The 17318-nt window shown below is 43.3% G+C and overlaps 1 protein-coding gene across 4 annotated transcripts in view; it reads left to right on the top strand.

Annotated features, from left to right (window-relative positions):
• Positions 1-15820, top strand: part of PLXNA4 (plexin A4) — a 445185-nt gene extending 429365 nt beyond the window's left edge. For all 4 annotated transcript variants that reach the window (XM_090134078.1, XM_090134077.1, XM_090134080.1 and 1 more), the window contains 2 exons: positions 7786-7936; positions 8641-15820. In XM_090134078.1, coding sequence (XP_089990204.1) covers positions 7786-7936; positions 8641-8736 — 247 coding nt within the window. In that variant the 3' untranslated portion in view covers positions 8737-15820. The remainder of the gene's footprint in view (positions 1-7785; positions 7937-8640) is intronic.
• Positions 15821-17318: the final 1498 nt, after the last annotated feature.

The following is a 17318-nucleotide window of genomic DNA, read 5'->3' on the forward strand; positions in this document are numbered from 1 at the left end:
ATTATTAAGACTCTGAGAATCTTTTAATCAAGAAAGTTCAAAATAGATTTGACATGTTTCAGACTAAAAGAAGTTTAAAGTGACCTTAACAATAGGATTCAGAGTTAAAACATCTGCAGTTCATTGTGTTAACCTGAACACAAACACTACCCAACCGAACTACTGGGATCCAGAGCCTGTGTGTGTGATCTCTTTTTCTTGAAGTAACCATATTTTACATGGTGTTAACCATCTGGTGTCAAAGTCTTAAGCTTCCTCAAAAATGTTGTGGGAGCTTGTTTGGAGTATGCAGAATAAATAGCCTGGTCCTATTTGGTATCTAAACCTATATCACTTTTCAGCCTGTGATGTCAGACTGCAGTCAATGGATGGTCTCTCCCAGTGCAGCCATTTTGCAACAACTTTTGGTGACAAAGACAAAATATAAAAAATGTACCAGTTTGGTACAATGCAATACACTGCACACACCCCAACACTGTAAATCAGTGAGATTTTTAACAGATATTACCAGGTGACCTTTTAACTCCAAGGGCTTTAAAAGAGAGCATCAAATAACAATTGGAAATCCTTGCTCTACTTTAAAAGCAGTCTTGTGCATTTCTTTTTCCTGACAGAAAGAAGGCTAAAGAGATAGTGTACCAATGCTCATAGAATCATAGTAAGGCCTGGGTTGAAAAGGAATACAATGATCATCTAGTTTCAACCCCCCTACTATGTGCAGGGTCACCAACCACCAAACCAGGTTGCCCAGAGACACATCCAGCCTGGCCTTGAATGCCTCCAGGGATGGGGCATCCACAGCCTCCTTGGGCAACCTGTTCCAGCACGTCACCACCCTCTGTGTGAAAAACTTCCTCCTAATATATAACCTAAATCTCCCCTGTCTTAGTTTAAAACCATTCCCCCTTGTTCTATCACTATCCAGTTTCGTAAACAGCCATTCCCTTTCCTTTTTATACTCTCCCTTGAAGTATTGGAAGGCCACAATGAGGTCTCCCAGGAGCCTTCTCTTCTCCAAGCTAAACAAGCCCAATTCTCTCAACATTTCTTCATAGGAGAGGTGCTCCAGAGGTGCTCCAGTCAAGGATAAAGGGAGTTGTCAGTAGAGGTGATAAAAAAAGGTGCTAGAAGGGGCCTCAGGTCAGCCTGCCCAGCTCTTGCCTTAGGGCAGGATCAGCTCTGTCTTACATCTTTCTTACATGTTTCCTTAAAGCCTTCCAACAATCGAGACTCTGCTCTCCTTGGCCAGTCTGCTCCTGTGCTTCCCTCTCCTTCACATCAGAGTGTTTTCCCTGTTGGTCAGCCAATAATCTCCCTGGCTTTAATTAAAGCCCTCGCCATCATCTCACTGCATCCCCAAGTTTATGGGGTATAGTTCATTCCCTGTCTCTCTTCAGCAGCTTTTGTTGTACTTGAAGTCTGTTCACTTTTTGTCTCAAATGAAACCAAACAACAAACTCGCCTGATATTTTCTCATTGCAGTATCCCACTGCTCTTACATAGTACAGATTTCAGCAAGCAAAATGAAAATTTGTCTATATTCAGAGGGTACAGCCTCAGAACCATGTAGGCTCTGCACTAAGAGTGCTGTGGACAGCTTCTTCTCATGGAGAAACTACCAGTTCACTCTTCAGCCACTGACTCAATGCTGCCCACCCATTCTCTGTCGTTTATTCCGAGACAAAAAAAAAACAGCAGGAAAAACCACACATGTGCAAAAGAAAATCCTTTTTCTTTGCTGTCATGCTGTTCATGCCACAGTCCAATTAGTGTCCAGCAGCTTGGCCTTGAACCTTTCTCTGAAATGGGATTGATCTGAAGTTACACAGTCTTGTGGCTGCCTGTAGCTGAATCAGCATGAAATCAGACTTTGCAGCTCAGATGCCTCCTAGCAAAGTAAAGCTGTCATGCTCTGTCAACAGAAGGACTGACAACATGTCCTTGCATTGCTTCACTTGATCCCATAAGAGAGCTAGCCACTAGGTTGTTCCCAAGCTTTCATAGAATCATATCATAGAAATGTTTGAGTTGGAAGGGACCCTTAAGGGGTCATCGAGTCCAACTCTCCTACGACGACCAAGGACATCTACAGCTAGATCAGGTTTGCTTTCCTTCAGCCATTCTCTGCTATAGCAGTCCACTGTATCCCTTTCATACATTTCTTCCTCCTTCAGTGGTCCAGATACAGCCGGCTATTGCATAACCCTAATTATGTTATTGTTGTAATTGCGTCTGCCGTCTGCAGCACATGGATTCGTTACAAGCTTTTCATATGCTAAAATGATTATTAATGAGTGCAGTCCCAACCCAGCGCCGGCACAACAACAGCCATGACAAAAAGATCTTTTGGAAGGCAATTAGCTCCATGCTAAGCTGCCTAAACCACATCTCATGCTGGAAAATTTCAGACTGCAGAAAAATCATTGGCAACACGGCTTTTCTCTTCACTTTGATGAGTTAATGAGCTACTGAGTGGCAGCAAGCACAGTTATTTTTTAGAAACAGCACCACGAAGGAGCTTCTGCAGTTGGTGATGAAGAGAAGAGCAAATGCCCTGCCTCCAGACAGAGGGCAAGATGCATTCCCAAGGCACTATGGTATTGCTTTCCTAAAGAAAACAAGACAAAACCAAACAATCCAAAAAAAATCAAAGCAGAAACTTCCCAGAGAAAGTTGAGGTTGTTTAAATAACAATAGCTATTCCCATTGCTATGGGCTGTCTTGCTCATGCAGGCTGTTGTGTGCTGCTGTGGTAATAGTCACATCTGTATGGCCTAGTCATCCTCCCATCACCCATGTGAGTTGCCAGTGTGCTTGAGCAAGAATCATTGCAGATTCATAGAATCATAGGATCATTTGAGCTGGAAGGGACCTCTTAAGGTCATCTGGTACAACTCCCCTGCAGTGAACAGGGATACCTACAGCTAAAAAAGGTTGCACAGAGCCCCATCCAGCCTGACCTTGAATATCTCTTGAGACAGGGCATTGATCACACCTCTGGGCATTGAGATTCCTCCCAGTTTCTTGAGGCTTTCATTGTTTCTAGTTTAATAAACAAATTTTCCCTGCCACATCAGAGAATGAGCAGCCTTGAGGTAAGAAGTCAGTCTCCCCTTGTGATTTAGGGGAAACTCAAGCATGTAAAGGATCTTTAGATATGTATCTGTGGTGGTTTCACACTGATGGGCAGCTAAGCTCTACAACACCACTCTCTCTCTCCTCCTTGTCAAAAGAATAGCAGGAGAAAATAAGATGAAAAAAGCTCATAGGTTGAGATAAGGACAGGGACATCACTCACCAATTACAGTCATGAACAAAACAGATTCAGCATAAGGGAGATAAATGTAATTTGCTGCCTATTACTGCCTAGACCAAAGCAGAGAGAAACTAAAAGCAAACTAAAAACATCTTCCCATCATCTTCTACCTCCTCCCTTTCCCTTCCTTCTGTTGTGTCAACTACACCACTCACCTTGATGTCATCAGCAAACTTGCTGAGGGTCGATCCCCATGAGCAGCAGAGGGAATATGGTCAGTCCATAATGAACCATTTCAGACACTTCTTGTTCGTTCTCTGCTCCTGTTCCAGCATGAGGTCCCTCCAATAGGATGACGTCCTTCCTAAAATGATCCTGTATGGGCTTTCCACAGGCTGCAGTTCCTCAAGAAATGTTCCAACGTGGGTCCTTACCACAGGGGTGGACTGCTCCACCATGGGCTTGTCTCCATGGGCTGCAATTCCAGAATCTGCTCCTGGAGTACTGTGTCCAAACCTGAAGCCCCAGCATGGGAAAGATGATGAGAAGCTTTTGGAGAGGGTCCAGAGGAGGGTCATGAAGATAATCAGAGGGCTGGAGCACCTCTCTTACAAAGACAGGCTGAGGAAGATGGGATTGTTCATGGAAGGGATGGTTCCATGGGCTGCATCCTCCTTCAGGACACATCCACCTGCTCCACCGTGGGTTCCTCCATGGGCTGCTTGAGGAGATCTGTTCTGCATGGTGCCCCATGGGATGTATTGGGACAGCCTGCTCCACCATGGGCTTCTTCACAGGCTCTGGCCTCCTTCAAACCACATCCATCATCATGGGCTACTCTCTTCACAGGCTACAGCTCCAGCCCAGGGCCTGCTTGTGTGGGGGATTTCCTTGGGCTGCAGCATCCTGCAGACCACATCCTCCTTCTTCAGCATGGGCTCCTCCACCAGCTGATCTTTACATGCTACCCCATGGGCTGAGGGGAACATCCTGCTTCCCCACAGGCCTCTCCTGCCTTATGGTCTCCTTCTGGCTTCATCCACCCTGTGGGCTGCTCTCAAGGAGTTCTTTTCATAGTCTGTATATGTGTCTGGGATTGCCTTGACTCAAGTGCAACACCTTGCACCTGGACTTGTTGAACTTCAGGAGGTTTACATGGGCTCACCTTTCCTCTTTGTCATGGTCCCTCTGAATGGTGTCCCTTCCTTCTGTTGTGTCAACTACACCACTCAGCTTGATGTCATCAGTAAAATTGCTGAGGGTGCACTTGATCCCATCATCTATGTCACTGATAAAGATGTTGAAGAGAATGGATCTCAAGACAGACCCTTGTGGGACCCCACAAATGGCTTTTATGGTCCTTTCCTGATCCAGAGGCCATCAGCTTAGGAGTGCCCACAGGAGATTCTTCCCCTGCAATACCTCACATTTTAGCTTTAGTGTGAAAGCTGTCAGCCACGAGGGCAAAGGAAGGCAGTGCACAGGCAGTCTTACAAATGCTGGCAGTGAAAATTCAAGGACCTGTGGGATTTGGTGACAGCTTCATGGTGGTTTTGAAGGCATTAGAAGTATGTAAATGGCAGAGAGACCCTAAGTACCTCTGAGGATCTGGGATCAAACAGAAAGTAAATAAAGACTCAGCAGGAATGTTGTCATCTCCCTGCTAGCATGGTTTAACGTACACATTTATAATTTCTTCAGATAGCATAATGATGGCTTCATTAGAAACTCTTCTGTATAAATAAATCATTTGTCCATTGCAGAGTTCTGATGAAAGGAGATTGTATGTCTTCTTCCTGTTCTAGCAGCTAGGTTTATTACTGGTACATGCTTTTTCATATTCTTCCTTTATTTTTCCACCACTTCTACATTATCTTGGTTTGCAGTCTTAATGGGAAAGTACTGCGCAGCTGTGTGATGAGGTAAACTGAAGGAGATGGGACACTTTGGTGTGGCATTGGGTGACAGGCTGTGAACATGGCACACTGAAATCACAGATTGTAAGTTTGTCATGGTTGGAGAGAAAAGAAAGCCTACAGCAACTGAAGTTCAAATCATTGCATCCTGTCCTTTCCTTCAGGGAGCACTGAATGCTGCTCTTTGTTCACAGAAATCATGGGAATTTCATCTTGCTAGGAGAATCTCTCTGCAGGGCTGGGAAAGGGACTCGGGAGCTTTCAGACCTTTGTGAGTCACAGACCCAGGAGACCATTGCTACCAAGTGAAAGGGAGACATGAGAAAGTTGGAGAAGCTGACTGTATGTGTGCCCATGTTTCCATTTTAGGAAGCTCCCATCCCTGCACCCACTATCCCATTGCCATTAGATGAAGGAGCATTTCAACTGGTCGCAAGAACCAGACTGGAAAATAGAGCACAGTGCTACTGCTTTCCTCCATCAGTCTTATTTCTTTTTCTTGTGATGTAATCCCCTTCAGTTTTCATTTCATCCAGCAGGAGAGTGCCTATGCACTATTCATAAGGAACTGGGCTCTTCTCCATGGGCTCTTCTTAGGCATCTTAAATCAGTGCACTTCAGTGCATTGCAGACTTTATTTTTCTTTTTGCTTCCCAAAGGTCTATGAAATGTGTTGTTGCACATGAACGTAGTTTCCTTTGGGTGCCAAGGCACACCTTATGTTTTAGTGTAAGATTCCAGGGCTCTCAGTAATGTGCTTTGGCCTTAATGATCCTGAAACAACACTATCATGGATTCTACAATTCCCTGCCACTTCCTCTTGTCAGAAGCGTATGCAGAATAGATCTGATTCTGTCTATCTGCTGATGGTTGGGGCCGTTTGAATTTGCTGGACTTGGCAGAGGTCTAGAAATTTCTATTCATCCTGCTCACCAACTCCTGCTGGAGGTAATTCTGTAGGACAGCTTCTCATGGGGTTTCCAGTTGGCTCCTTTCCTCATACACAGCTGTTGAGGCCCAACTGGGGTTGGGAGTTAGGCAGTTTATGAAATAAAATAAAGCTCAGATCACTCATTATTGAAGTACTGGGACTGGGCAATAGTTAGAGCAAGGGACTGAATTGGAATGGAATTTTCCTGAGCCCAGAAGACAAGAAGATCTGTGTCCAAGAAGAGTAATGTTGTGAATGCTGGAAGCTGCTGTACAATTTATGAGGTTTGCATTAGACTTTCTGTTGAAACTGAGTTTAGATCTGGAAGAAGTTAAGTTGGAAGGCTATGCACAGAGGTGGGAGAAAGACCTCTGACTTCTGTGTCTTTCTCTACTGAGGGTTACATCAGCCCATCCCTCTGTAAAACCAGGATAATAACTGAGAATAACATATTGCAATCAATGAGGATGGGACTGTGGGGCATGAAATCAGACTGAAATCACACTGGAGCTTTCTGGTGTGGAGGGCTTTCCTCCCAGTGCTCTTGCCCTCCGTTGTTTTTCACAGGAGGCTTCTGCAGCTGCTCGTCTCACTGTCGTAGAGAGTATTTTCCCACTTGTATAGCTGAAGGATCCTTATCATACAGCACTTCAGCTTCCAATTTCTCTGCAGTGGAAAGCAGCCTCCATCTCAGCAGGTGTCTCGATGCTGTTTACAGGACACCTGTCAGCTCTTTTGGCTCCCTGTCCCCTCTGCCTCCTAATTATAAATTTGTGGATTGCTGCAGCTATGGGCTTTTTTTTCTTTTCTTTTCTTTTTTTTTTTTTTGTTCCTTGTGCACAAAATGTCAAATTGCAGAAATTAAAAATGTAAATGATGGCGTCTAATTAACCAGTTGACAGCAGAGCACAGCTGCGAGTGACAGTGACTGATTACCTTCTGCAAACCTTGTCCTCCAAGACCTGCCTTACTCAGGGGATGAAGGACTTCAAAAATAGCAACTTCCTTAAAGAGACATTGCTCTGCTGAGAAAGTCTGATGCATGGGCAATGGTCCTGGAGGTCTCCATGTCCAGTGGATAAACCCCAGTCCTCTTGAACTCCAGGTAGATTTTCCCCAGTCAAAGGGGGATGGAATCCTATTGCTAGAAACGTGATATAACACTAGCAGCATAGCTGTTGCTGGGATAGACTGGCTTGAGTTGGGGAGATAGATAATCTTAGAAATGTATGCAAATCTAGTAGTACAGATGGCACAAACAAGCATGTAAGGGGAGTTTTGTATGTGGGAGCAAAAGCCTGAGGTCTCAGAGAGCGAAGAGACCAGTGGGACTTCCCTATGGGGCTGGAGGTGTTCAGAGCTTTTGAGTGCCTAACAGAGGAGTCCAACACCATAGATCTTATTTCTTTGACAACGTGGATGAAGTTAACAAGATGTTCTTTGGGATTTCAGTCTCAGAATAGGGTTGAGCGATTACAGCATTTATCTATTATTCACGAATAGTGGCTTAGTCTAATTTCTGTTTTATTCATCTTCATTGTAAAAGAAGGGTATGACAAGACTTATCATTGATGCTCTAGAAGAGCCTAAGAGTGTTAAGTTTATTCTATATTGTTAATGGCTTTCAGTTCTTGTCTCCATCCTCTGTCCCTTCAAGAAACACCTGTAATTCTCTCTCCCAGGTACTATTCAGACATTGCTAAAATGCCAGCAATCAGTGACCAGGACATGAATGCATACTTGGCTGAGCAGTCTCGCATGCATATGAATGAGTTCAACACTATGAGCGCACTCTCGGAAATATACTCCTACGTTGGCAAGTACAGTGAGGAGGTAAGAGCCTTGGAAAGGGAGAAGTTATGCAGAACCATCAGACAATCCACCCATTCTGATAGCTCAGCATATGTCATGGATACCTTTCTTCATCCTGGATGAGGGGATGATGGATCTAGGGAATAAAAACAAAATCTGGGATCTGAGGAGTCTGGGTTTGTTGGTTTCCCCAGGACTCTTCCATCTGATTCTCCATTATTTTAATTTTCTCATATTGGTCAATCAAAATTAACTGGCTTTAGCTGATGATCAGAAAAGACCTCCATAAACTCTTCATCACCCGTGGCCAAAAGTTGTTGAGGCATATATGCCCAATACCATTTACAGTACCATAAAGCACCAAAGAATGGTCTGTCAAACATGAAACAGATGTTATGGGTATCAAAGACCAGATGAGATACCTTAGAACATCTGAAGTGGCATGGCAAGGTAATGAAGAAATCTGCCACATAATTGATCTTCAAGATGCTAATCCATTTGATCTGTTGCAAAGTAGAGGTTTGCATTCAGCCACATCAACACCAAACTGCCTGCCTAACTCCCTTCTGGCTGACTGACCTGCATTGCATGATCTAAGCTAAGTTTGGGGCTCACCTGTAGGGAAAATTAACCCTCATCTGTTGCTGAAAGATACTGGACTTAGTTGTTTTGGAAAATAAATATAAAAACAGAGCTACATCACTTCTTTCTCTCTTTTTTTCCAGATTCTCGGAGCCCTTGATCAAGATGACCAAGCTGGGAAACAGAAACTTGCCTACAAACTTGAACAAGTCATAACCCTCATGAGCATAGACAGCTGAGAACTGTCCTGCCAGGGACACCCTGGGAGGGATAAACCAAGTCGTGCCTCACTCAAGATCATCATCTTTACCAAGTGCAAGTTTTGATTGGCTGTAAGCAGAGTCACCTGAACAGCACTCCTCTCTCTCTCTCATTTCTTTCTCTTTCAAAATCTGTGGACAAAGTGAGAAATCCCCAGGGGTTAAAAGAAAAGATTGCAGAGGAATCTTAGCTCTGGGGATATCAAGACATTCAGGTGAAGCTCTCATTTTCACAGCTTCCCCTCTGCCTTTATTCTACAAAAGAAAAAAAAAGAACAATTCCACAGAAACAAAACAAGACAAAACAAAACCCTCCCCCAGCATCACCTCATCACTCTGCAGATGGGAAATCGAGAGGTCACCTCTGTCATGCTGCTTTAACTGCCCTCCTGGGGATGTAGCCTCTGGAGTGGACATAGAAATGAACTCAGTATTACTAAATGTCTCCCCAACGGGAAGGCAGCCTGCCTGCAGGGATCCTGAAGGGTAGGAGGAAATCAAGATCCTCTCCTGCAGAGCCATTGCAACTCTATCTCTTGATAGGGACCCACTGGGAGAGGAACACCAAGGCTCCCCGCAAAATGCCACAGCTCCGTCCAGAGTGGGAACATTGTGGCTCTTATCTGCCTGGGCAAACAGCGGTGTAGTTGCTCTCTTGGGGCAGTAGAAGGGTCAAGAAGGGAGGATGGAGACCAACAGTCTCCTGCCCGTGTGATTCATATGGTTATTCTTATTTTTCCAAGAGACCTGTGTTCCCCTCCGTCTTTCCCATTGTGTCCTGTTGGTTGTAGCACTGCTGCAAAAATGCTCTCTCTTCTCAGTGGCATCCCATTGGTGGTGTTTCTGTTCCTTCTGGCAATGGACAGCACAGCATCTCCTTTGTCCCCACCTCAGCTTGGAAAGCAGGAACCACAAGTCTCGCTTTGTTCCAGACAAGGAGCGTGGCCTCAAAAACCAACCAGAGGGTTTTTTTTTTAAAGCTGTTTGTTCTTTTCATTTTATTTCCACAACTGAAACAAAGCTATTGGTTTTTTTTTGGTGGAATATCAGAAGGATATTAAAGGGCTTGCTGTGAAGCAAGATAGTGCATAGGACTGATGGTAGAAACTTCCTTCAAAGCCACTCTGAAGAGGAAATATCATCACATAGTTTGGAAGGAAATCTTGGAAGAAGCCCAAACGAAACACTGAAAAATTTTCTTCCATCTAGATACTCCAAGTCAAACTGCATGTTTTCTGGAGATCCGCAAACTATTGTAAGCTCATTTGCCTTTTGGTGCCAACTCCTGGCCCTTGCTCTTTTCCATTCTGGAACCAGCAGGCCTTGTTGAAGGCACAGTTGCTGACTGTGACGTGTTTGCTCTCTCTTTGCACTTCCTATCTTTTCAGAGATCATTGTCATCACAGGACAAGGATGGGTGATCACCTTGTTCTTTCCTCTGTTTGGCTCCTCCAGAAGATCTACATCTCAATCTATTTCAATGCCAACCAAATAGGAATGAGCTCCTGCATCCCTTCTGCATTTGGCTAGTTTCTCCCGCAGCTGCTGGCTGTTTAACACTGTGGTTCGATGCAGTGGGAGAACCATTGCCGCAGAGCCTTGAGGGAACTGGAAAACCTTGGATCTGGTATACCACAGAGGCAGAAGCCAGGTCTGTGTTGATCTCACCTGAATGGTGCTCACTAGCAAGTGGAGGATTGGCATCGCGCAATGAAGAATCAGTCCTCATCCATCTTTCACCATCCTTCAAGCTACAGCCTTGGTTTACTTTGCATCTGGGTAGATGAAGGGGTAAAGACAGGGTGTGTAAATTGATTATGGAACAAGTGTATTTGGTTTTGTTCATGCCTCTTGCTAGCAAGCCTGAACTTCTTCAGAGCAATGGCTCATAAGTGTGTGTAAAGGAGGAAGTGGTGCAAGCAGGGGTCAGATAGCAAGCAGATTTAATTCAGTCAAACTTACACATGTAAGCAAGTCTTTCTAAAACCATTTAAAGAACAGCAGTCCAAAATTGGGTGCATGTGTGGGGGGAGAATATCACAAGATTCATATTGAAACAGCAAACTTAGGGACACGTCTTGGTTTTAAAACCCCAGACATTTCTCTCTTGATTATAATTATTATTATTTTGTGCGTGTGCGTGTGTGTATCTGTGTGCGCGTGTGCGTTATTTCCTTTTTAATTTTGCTTGCTTTCTGTTTGATCGCTGAGCTGATGGACTCATCATGCACCTTATGGACATCTCAGCATTTTTAAGAGGCCTGCGCAACGGGGATGGTTTGGTTTGGTTGGCTCTGCCATGGTTTTGTTGATCCATTTTGTAATGTTGGGGCATGTTCCAGATCCATTGATTATGGCTGTGAAAGTGGGGTAAATGTCCCACCAGAGCCAGCAGTAAGAAAACTGCAACAACAACACAAACACAATATTTTTTATAAGTACATAAAAACGAAAATTAAAAAAAAAAAAAAAAAAAAAAAAAAGGAAGAAACCAAAGGTTTTGACAAACAAAGTGCCACGAAAGATAAATATGGACCCTATTGTCATGCCTTGTACTCACAGCTGGAAGGTAGGAGTCTAAGGACAAATAGCTGGCTTGGAAGGAAGTGGTTATGAGTGATGGGCTATACTGCCTGGACATGTGCATACAAAAGGAAAAAGAAGCTGTTAAAGAAGAAAGAAAAAAAGAAAGGAAGAAAGAAAGAAAGAAAAAAATAATCAAAGTGAACTGGCATAATCCTGCACTGTTACTGAAGTCAGAGGAACACCACAGGGGAAATCTGAGACTCACCTTGCTTCTTTTTGATGTTTTCAGGGCTGTGTTTTTGTTTTATTATGGTTGTTTTCCACTGTTGCTGGTTTATTTCTTCTTGCTGGTACAGAGTTTTTCAGCTGTAAAAAAAATATATGTATATTTCAAGAAAAACTTGAACACCTCAGAGACACTGAGAATGATACGCTTAGGGGAAATGGGAAGCGCCATGAGATTGGTATCTTGATCCCTCCCGAGTTCCCATTTAGGCATTTCCTTTTTCTCTCAACTCTCTTCTCCCTCCTACCCCAGGATTTGAAAGAAGATTTTGTATTTCGATTCTTTCATCTCCTCCTCCTTTTCGTTTTCCTTCTTCATTTTCTGTTTTAACTTTGGTGCTTAAGATGGTTTTGGTTTTCACTTGGAAGAATGGTCCAGAATTGTGGTGTAAATGTGTGGGCTTTGTCCTCTGTCCCATTTGGTGTCCTCCTCCTTTCCATCCACTGTTCCAGCATCTACCACAGTCTATGAGAGGTCTCGGCATCTTTCTTCCCAGCCTCACCTGTTGAGCTAATTATTTTTCTAAATGCATGTAAAATACAATTAAAAACAAAGACACAAGCAGAAGAATGAGCCCTACTATGACATGGATGGGTTCTTTTTCTCTTCCTTTGCCTTGTTACCCCCCAGTTCCTCACTTTACCACAAGCTTGACCAAAAGTGTGCCATGTGAGTTGTATTTCACACTGGTTTTCAAGCCTCACAGTAAGAACAGGAGACAAAACTCCCAGAAGTTGACAGGTTACTGGTACACCAGATAATAGACTGATGTTTCCATTTTTTCTCAAACACTGCAATCAACACAATGAATATTGGCACTTTCAGTAACATCAGAAATATGGAAAGAGAATGTGAGTGAAGACTCCTTGTGGTCCTTCTCGAAGAACAGAGTTTTTTCCATTGCAGAGTTTGCTTTGAGAATTTGTGTCTAGGTTTGAAGAACCACTCTACAACATACCGTATCCTCTTTGTGAGTGCATTCACCTATCAGTGTCACAGTGAGCTGAGGCACAGTCCATCATGTCATGTCCTTTTGCAGTTTGAGCCATCAAATTGGAGTTGTGGGAAGAGTTATCTAGAAGAAGGTGTTAGAGATTGGTAGCACTTGAGCAAACAGCACGTGAGAACTAGGAAAAAGGAGAAATGTACGCTCTCAAGGGCATCTTCATCTCCTAACACACATCAGTTCTTCTCTTCCCACACTTCACTCTGTCCTGAATATATTTGAAGATTTGGTCCAGCATGGCAGACACCAGCCTGCTCCATTGGGCTTAAGCTGATTTTCAACATCTTAACCATTGCAGTTGTCTTGCCATACTGCTCAACACTAGAGAACATAAAAACTAGTTTCAACATGAAGAGGATTTACTAGCAGAATTCAGATTGGTGTTTGTTTTAATTGAAATGTGTTTACTAAAGTTTCTAGATCTTGTGCATTACAGAGAAAAAGACAAAATAATATTATTGTTTTTATTATTTATAATTATGCTATTGAAAACTGATAGATAAAGTTACAGGAATCCACGGCCACTCTCACTGTTGAGTAAATCAACCTAAATAGTACATAGAATCATAGAATGGTTTGGGTTGGAAGGGACCTTTCAGATCATCTAGTTCCAACTCCCCCTGCTATAGGCAGGGACGTCTCCCATTAGACTTGGTTGCTCACAGCCCCATTCAGCCTGGCCTTGAATGCTTCCAGGGAGGGGACATTCACAACCTCACTGAGCAGTATTAGCTAAATGCTGGGATACCTATGGTGTAACAACCTAAGAAAAAGCAGATAAAGCCAAGAGCAAAGTTGTTTTAAAGTAAGCCAAAATGCAGATCTGTATTTTCACGTGGAATATGAAGAGCTTTGAGAAGAAATACCACTGTGTGGAATACTCGTACAAAGGAAGTCTAAAAACCCAAAAGGACTGAGTTCCAGGGCTTCTCTTAGTGGGACATACAGTGTGTCTCCACAAAGGACCCTTGAGTCCTTTCACATACAAAAAAGGAAAACCTGGGCTGCTGGAGATGACCAGAACTCTTCTCTCACATCACCAAAGCATCAATAATACAAGTCATGCTTCACCCTTCCCAGCAGCCAGAAAAAGCTCATGAAGCAGACGTATCTGATAGCCTGGATAAGTAGTTTCATGCTGTAAAGGGAATGACAGAGAGGAAGAAAACTGGTCCTGGTTCTCAAACTCCTTACATGCTCTAGTATGTAAGAGGTTTGTTCCATCATAGCAACGTATTGTTCTCTGGGTGAGCAGTGGCCATTGCTAATTGGGGAAGATGCCATGACCAGATAAGCATTTACCTGTAACCTCATCAATCCTTGATAGTCCTTTCTTCTCCTTAGTTTAGCATGTAGCTGAAGGAGCTGGATAGAGGGCTCTGTTTAAAAATGTGCATGTTGGCCCCACTAGGTTTCTTTTGATTTTTAGTAACTCACCAGAAACTGCACTGAGGAGACCCAGTTTATGTATCTTTCACCCTTGAATGAGGAAATCAGTACAAAAATCCAGCTCTTGAGTAATTGCTGTTGTCTAAATGCCTGTAAGATAAGATCTCCTCTCCTGGAGGAGAAGGAATCCCTGAGATGACTAGGGAGCCCAGGAATGGATTTGATTATTTTGATTATTTACACAGTAAATTGTGTTTCTTTGTTGGCACAGGCCTCACCATGACAGCTGTTGGGTAAAGAGGTACTGGCATAACCTCAGTGATTCCAGGGCAATTTGGTCTGTGTTATCTGATGAGTAGTAATATGTTGTCCTTTGGGGCAGATGGAGATCTTGGACTGCCCTAGCTCTTGCCATCCAAGTTTGATTTGCTGTGGAGCAGACAGCTGGAAGTCAAGTGATGCTCCACGTCATGGTGTGAACCTCAGCCTCCTGGCCATTCACTGCTTGAGTTTTCTTGCTTTGCATCCAGCTTTGTCTCCATTTCAGAGTATGGTTGAGTTCATAGTGTTCTGCAGTTGTCCCTCATGTCTGCCACTGTGCAACATTCCTTCCCCTCTGAGAGTTGTGTTGTCCTATGGAGGATAAGTTATACAGAAAATGCTTTGAAAACAGAGCTGGTCAGTCATTGATTTGGGACTTCTCAGTTCTCTGCACTGTTAGAGAAGCACCCAAGGACACAGTGGCTTATGGCAATTAATTAATATGCAAAAGAATGACAAAAGAAAAAAAAAGGATTACACTTGAAAAGAATAAAGCCACTACAAAACAAGCAAGCAAACAAACAAAAAAACAACAAACCAGAGAGGATATAAAGCTGCTTAGTCCAACCAATCTGTTACATGCGTGATTTCTGTTGTCACTGTCATTGTTTGTTCACTTTTTTGTTTGTTAATCTTCTGTTCTAAAAGTGGAGAGTTTACCTCAAGAATTTCTTTCTGCTTGGAACCAGATCACCTCAAAGACACCTGCAGCAAAGAGAAGCATGCAGGGAAGCTCAGTAAAGTCAGCCTGCTTATGGGAAATGGGGGGAACAGGACATTTAGGCTCTTTCAACATCCCCTTCTCTTGCTGGTGTGGTTTGAATCTGAGGGCAGTATTTCTGAGCAGGAGAGGATGCTGTTCACTTTCAGGTAGACTGGAACACAAGAGCCAGTCAGAGAAACCAAGGCACACGTCTGAGCTTGACATCCTTTCTTAAATATCTTAAAGAAACTTGGTGTTACTTAAAATTTCTTCACTGCTCTTTCCCCATTTCCTGGAGAAAATCCACTTTCCAGCCCAGGGTGGGGTAAGGAAGCAGAGATTAGGTGCTAGCTAAATGCTCCCAGCATTTTCCCCAAGATGAGAGGCAACTGGATTATTTAATGCCACAAGACAGGCCCTTCCTAGTGTCTGACCCTGTGTCTTGGATGTACACACAAGCCCAGAAGTCTCATTCTCTGTTTTTGCTAAGGCTTCCACCTTAAGTACAAAATCAATGTAAAGACATATCCTTTCACTACAGTGTTACTAACAGCCTCAAAGAGATGTCAAGACAGCATTAGAAAGGAGGTTGGGATCCCTTTTTTTTAGGTTGTTGTTGTTGTTGGTTTGATTTTCTTTTGAATTGATCCTAGTTAAAAAATAAAATCTATACTATTTAAATTGGAATCCCATTGTTACTTGGTAAAGGCAAAGCTTCTGTACCTTTGTTATAATTAATTGTATACCTGTGTATGTAAATATAAGGCATTCCTATTTTGCAGTCCAGAACAAAAACAAAACAAAAAATAAATAAAAAAACAAAACAAGAAAAAAAAAAAGGAAAAAAAAAACTATTTGTAATATAGAATAAAGTTTATTAAAAAAAAAATAAAGAAATAAAAAGTGTGCTGGGCTGTGATTGCTGCTTCCTATGGCTGATTGGAGCCAGAGGGAGGAAATTCAAGCAAAAGGAAACTACAGAGACTGGAGAGGTGGCAAGTGATTAAAGCAAGTCCGTTTCATATCTGTTCCATAGGAGCCTTTCCCAAGCTCAGACTTTCTCACCATCCACAATGCATGCTTCCTCAGTGCTCCGAAGAGTCGTGACTTGATGGTATTTAGCCCATGGCTTCATACTGTTGCACAAGGGCTGTGCTGATGAATAGTGGTCGGGGTTGGATTCCCACCTGAGCAGTCCCCAGCTACATTTACAGAGAGAACAAAGGCCCAAGGATTGACATGCTTATGACAGTAAATCACTGTGAAAAGTTTTCTTCCCCCAATAATTCCTCTTTCTGTCCCTCTCTCCTTCTGTGCCTCCCTGCCTTCCTTCCTGTGAACCTTTCTTCTTCATTTGAACCTCTCTTCTTCCTTTGCTTCCTTATTTTCCTCCCTCTCTCTCTCTCTCCTTCTTCACACAAGAATTCACGCACTGGGTTGTTTGAAAAAAAATACAGTGCAGTCCATACAAGTTACTCCTTTCCATCTGCCTTTTGAGTGCCTTCAGGTGTGCATTTTGAAGACAGATGACAAGTTGTTGAGGTAAATGATGCCAGTAAAGGAACCAAATTCTATGGCCTTGAATATCTTTGATGGGAACCAGCCTCTGACTCCTTTGCCATTACAGCAGAGTTGCAGTCATCACACTGGGTTTTACACCTGCAAGAGCTGTAGGCAATTTCAGGTTGTCAAACAAACACCCCAGTGCACTTGTTTCTTTTCTTCAGCATGTCATGCTGAAGAAGCATGTCATCTGATGCTGCTGCCGAGACAAGCTGGTTGCAGCACTCATAGATGGCCATAGAAATAGAATCATAGAATCATCAAGGCTGGAGAAAGCCACTAAGATCATCTAGTCCAACCATCGACCCATCACCACTATGCCCACTAAATAGGGAGAAATCATAATTCCTCACTTGTTCTCTGTCTGCCCTGGCTGGAGGCAGAGTATGCATCCCTCTCCAAGGACCAGTTGCTTCCAAGGGCAGATCTGCAGCCTTCTCATCACCAGGCATGACTTCAGAGGGGCCCTGCTCAGCATACTTGTTCAGAGCTGAAGAAGTTCTCCAGGCAGCAAGAAATGCAGCCTTTCTCTCCTCCTGCCTCCTACCCCTGCTCTCCTCACAGAAAATACAGAGCAGTGAGGAACAAGTGATGGACACTCTTGGAAAGGCAGCTTAGCCTAAGGAAAGAAATTAAAATCTGTTTTCCCTTTCCTATAGCTATCCATAAACACCATGTTCCCCTTATCTTGTGGTTATTATCTTGTGATGTTATCTTTTGAATGGCTGTTGCAAAAAAGTAGATCTGTAATGAAGAAGGTTATGTTC

This window comes from Phasianus colchicus, chromosome 1 (genome assembly GCF_987193195.1).
Source record: "Phasianus colchicus chromosome 1, bPhaCol1.hap1.1, whole genome shotgun sequence".
Lineage (NCBI taxonomy): Eukaryota > Metazoa > Chordata > Aves > Galliformes > Phasianidae > Phasianus > Phasianus colchicus.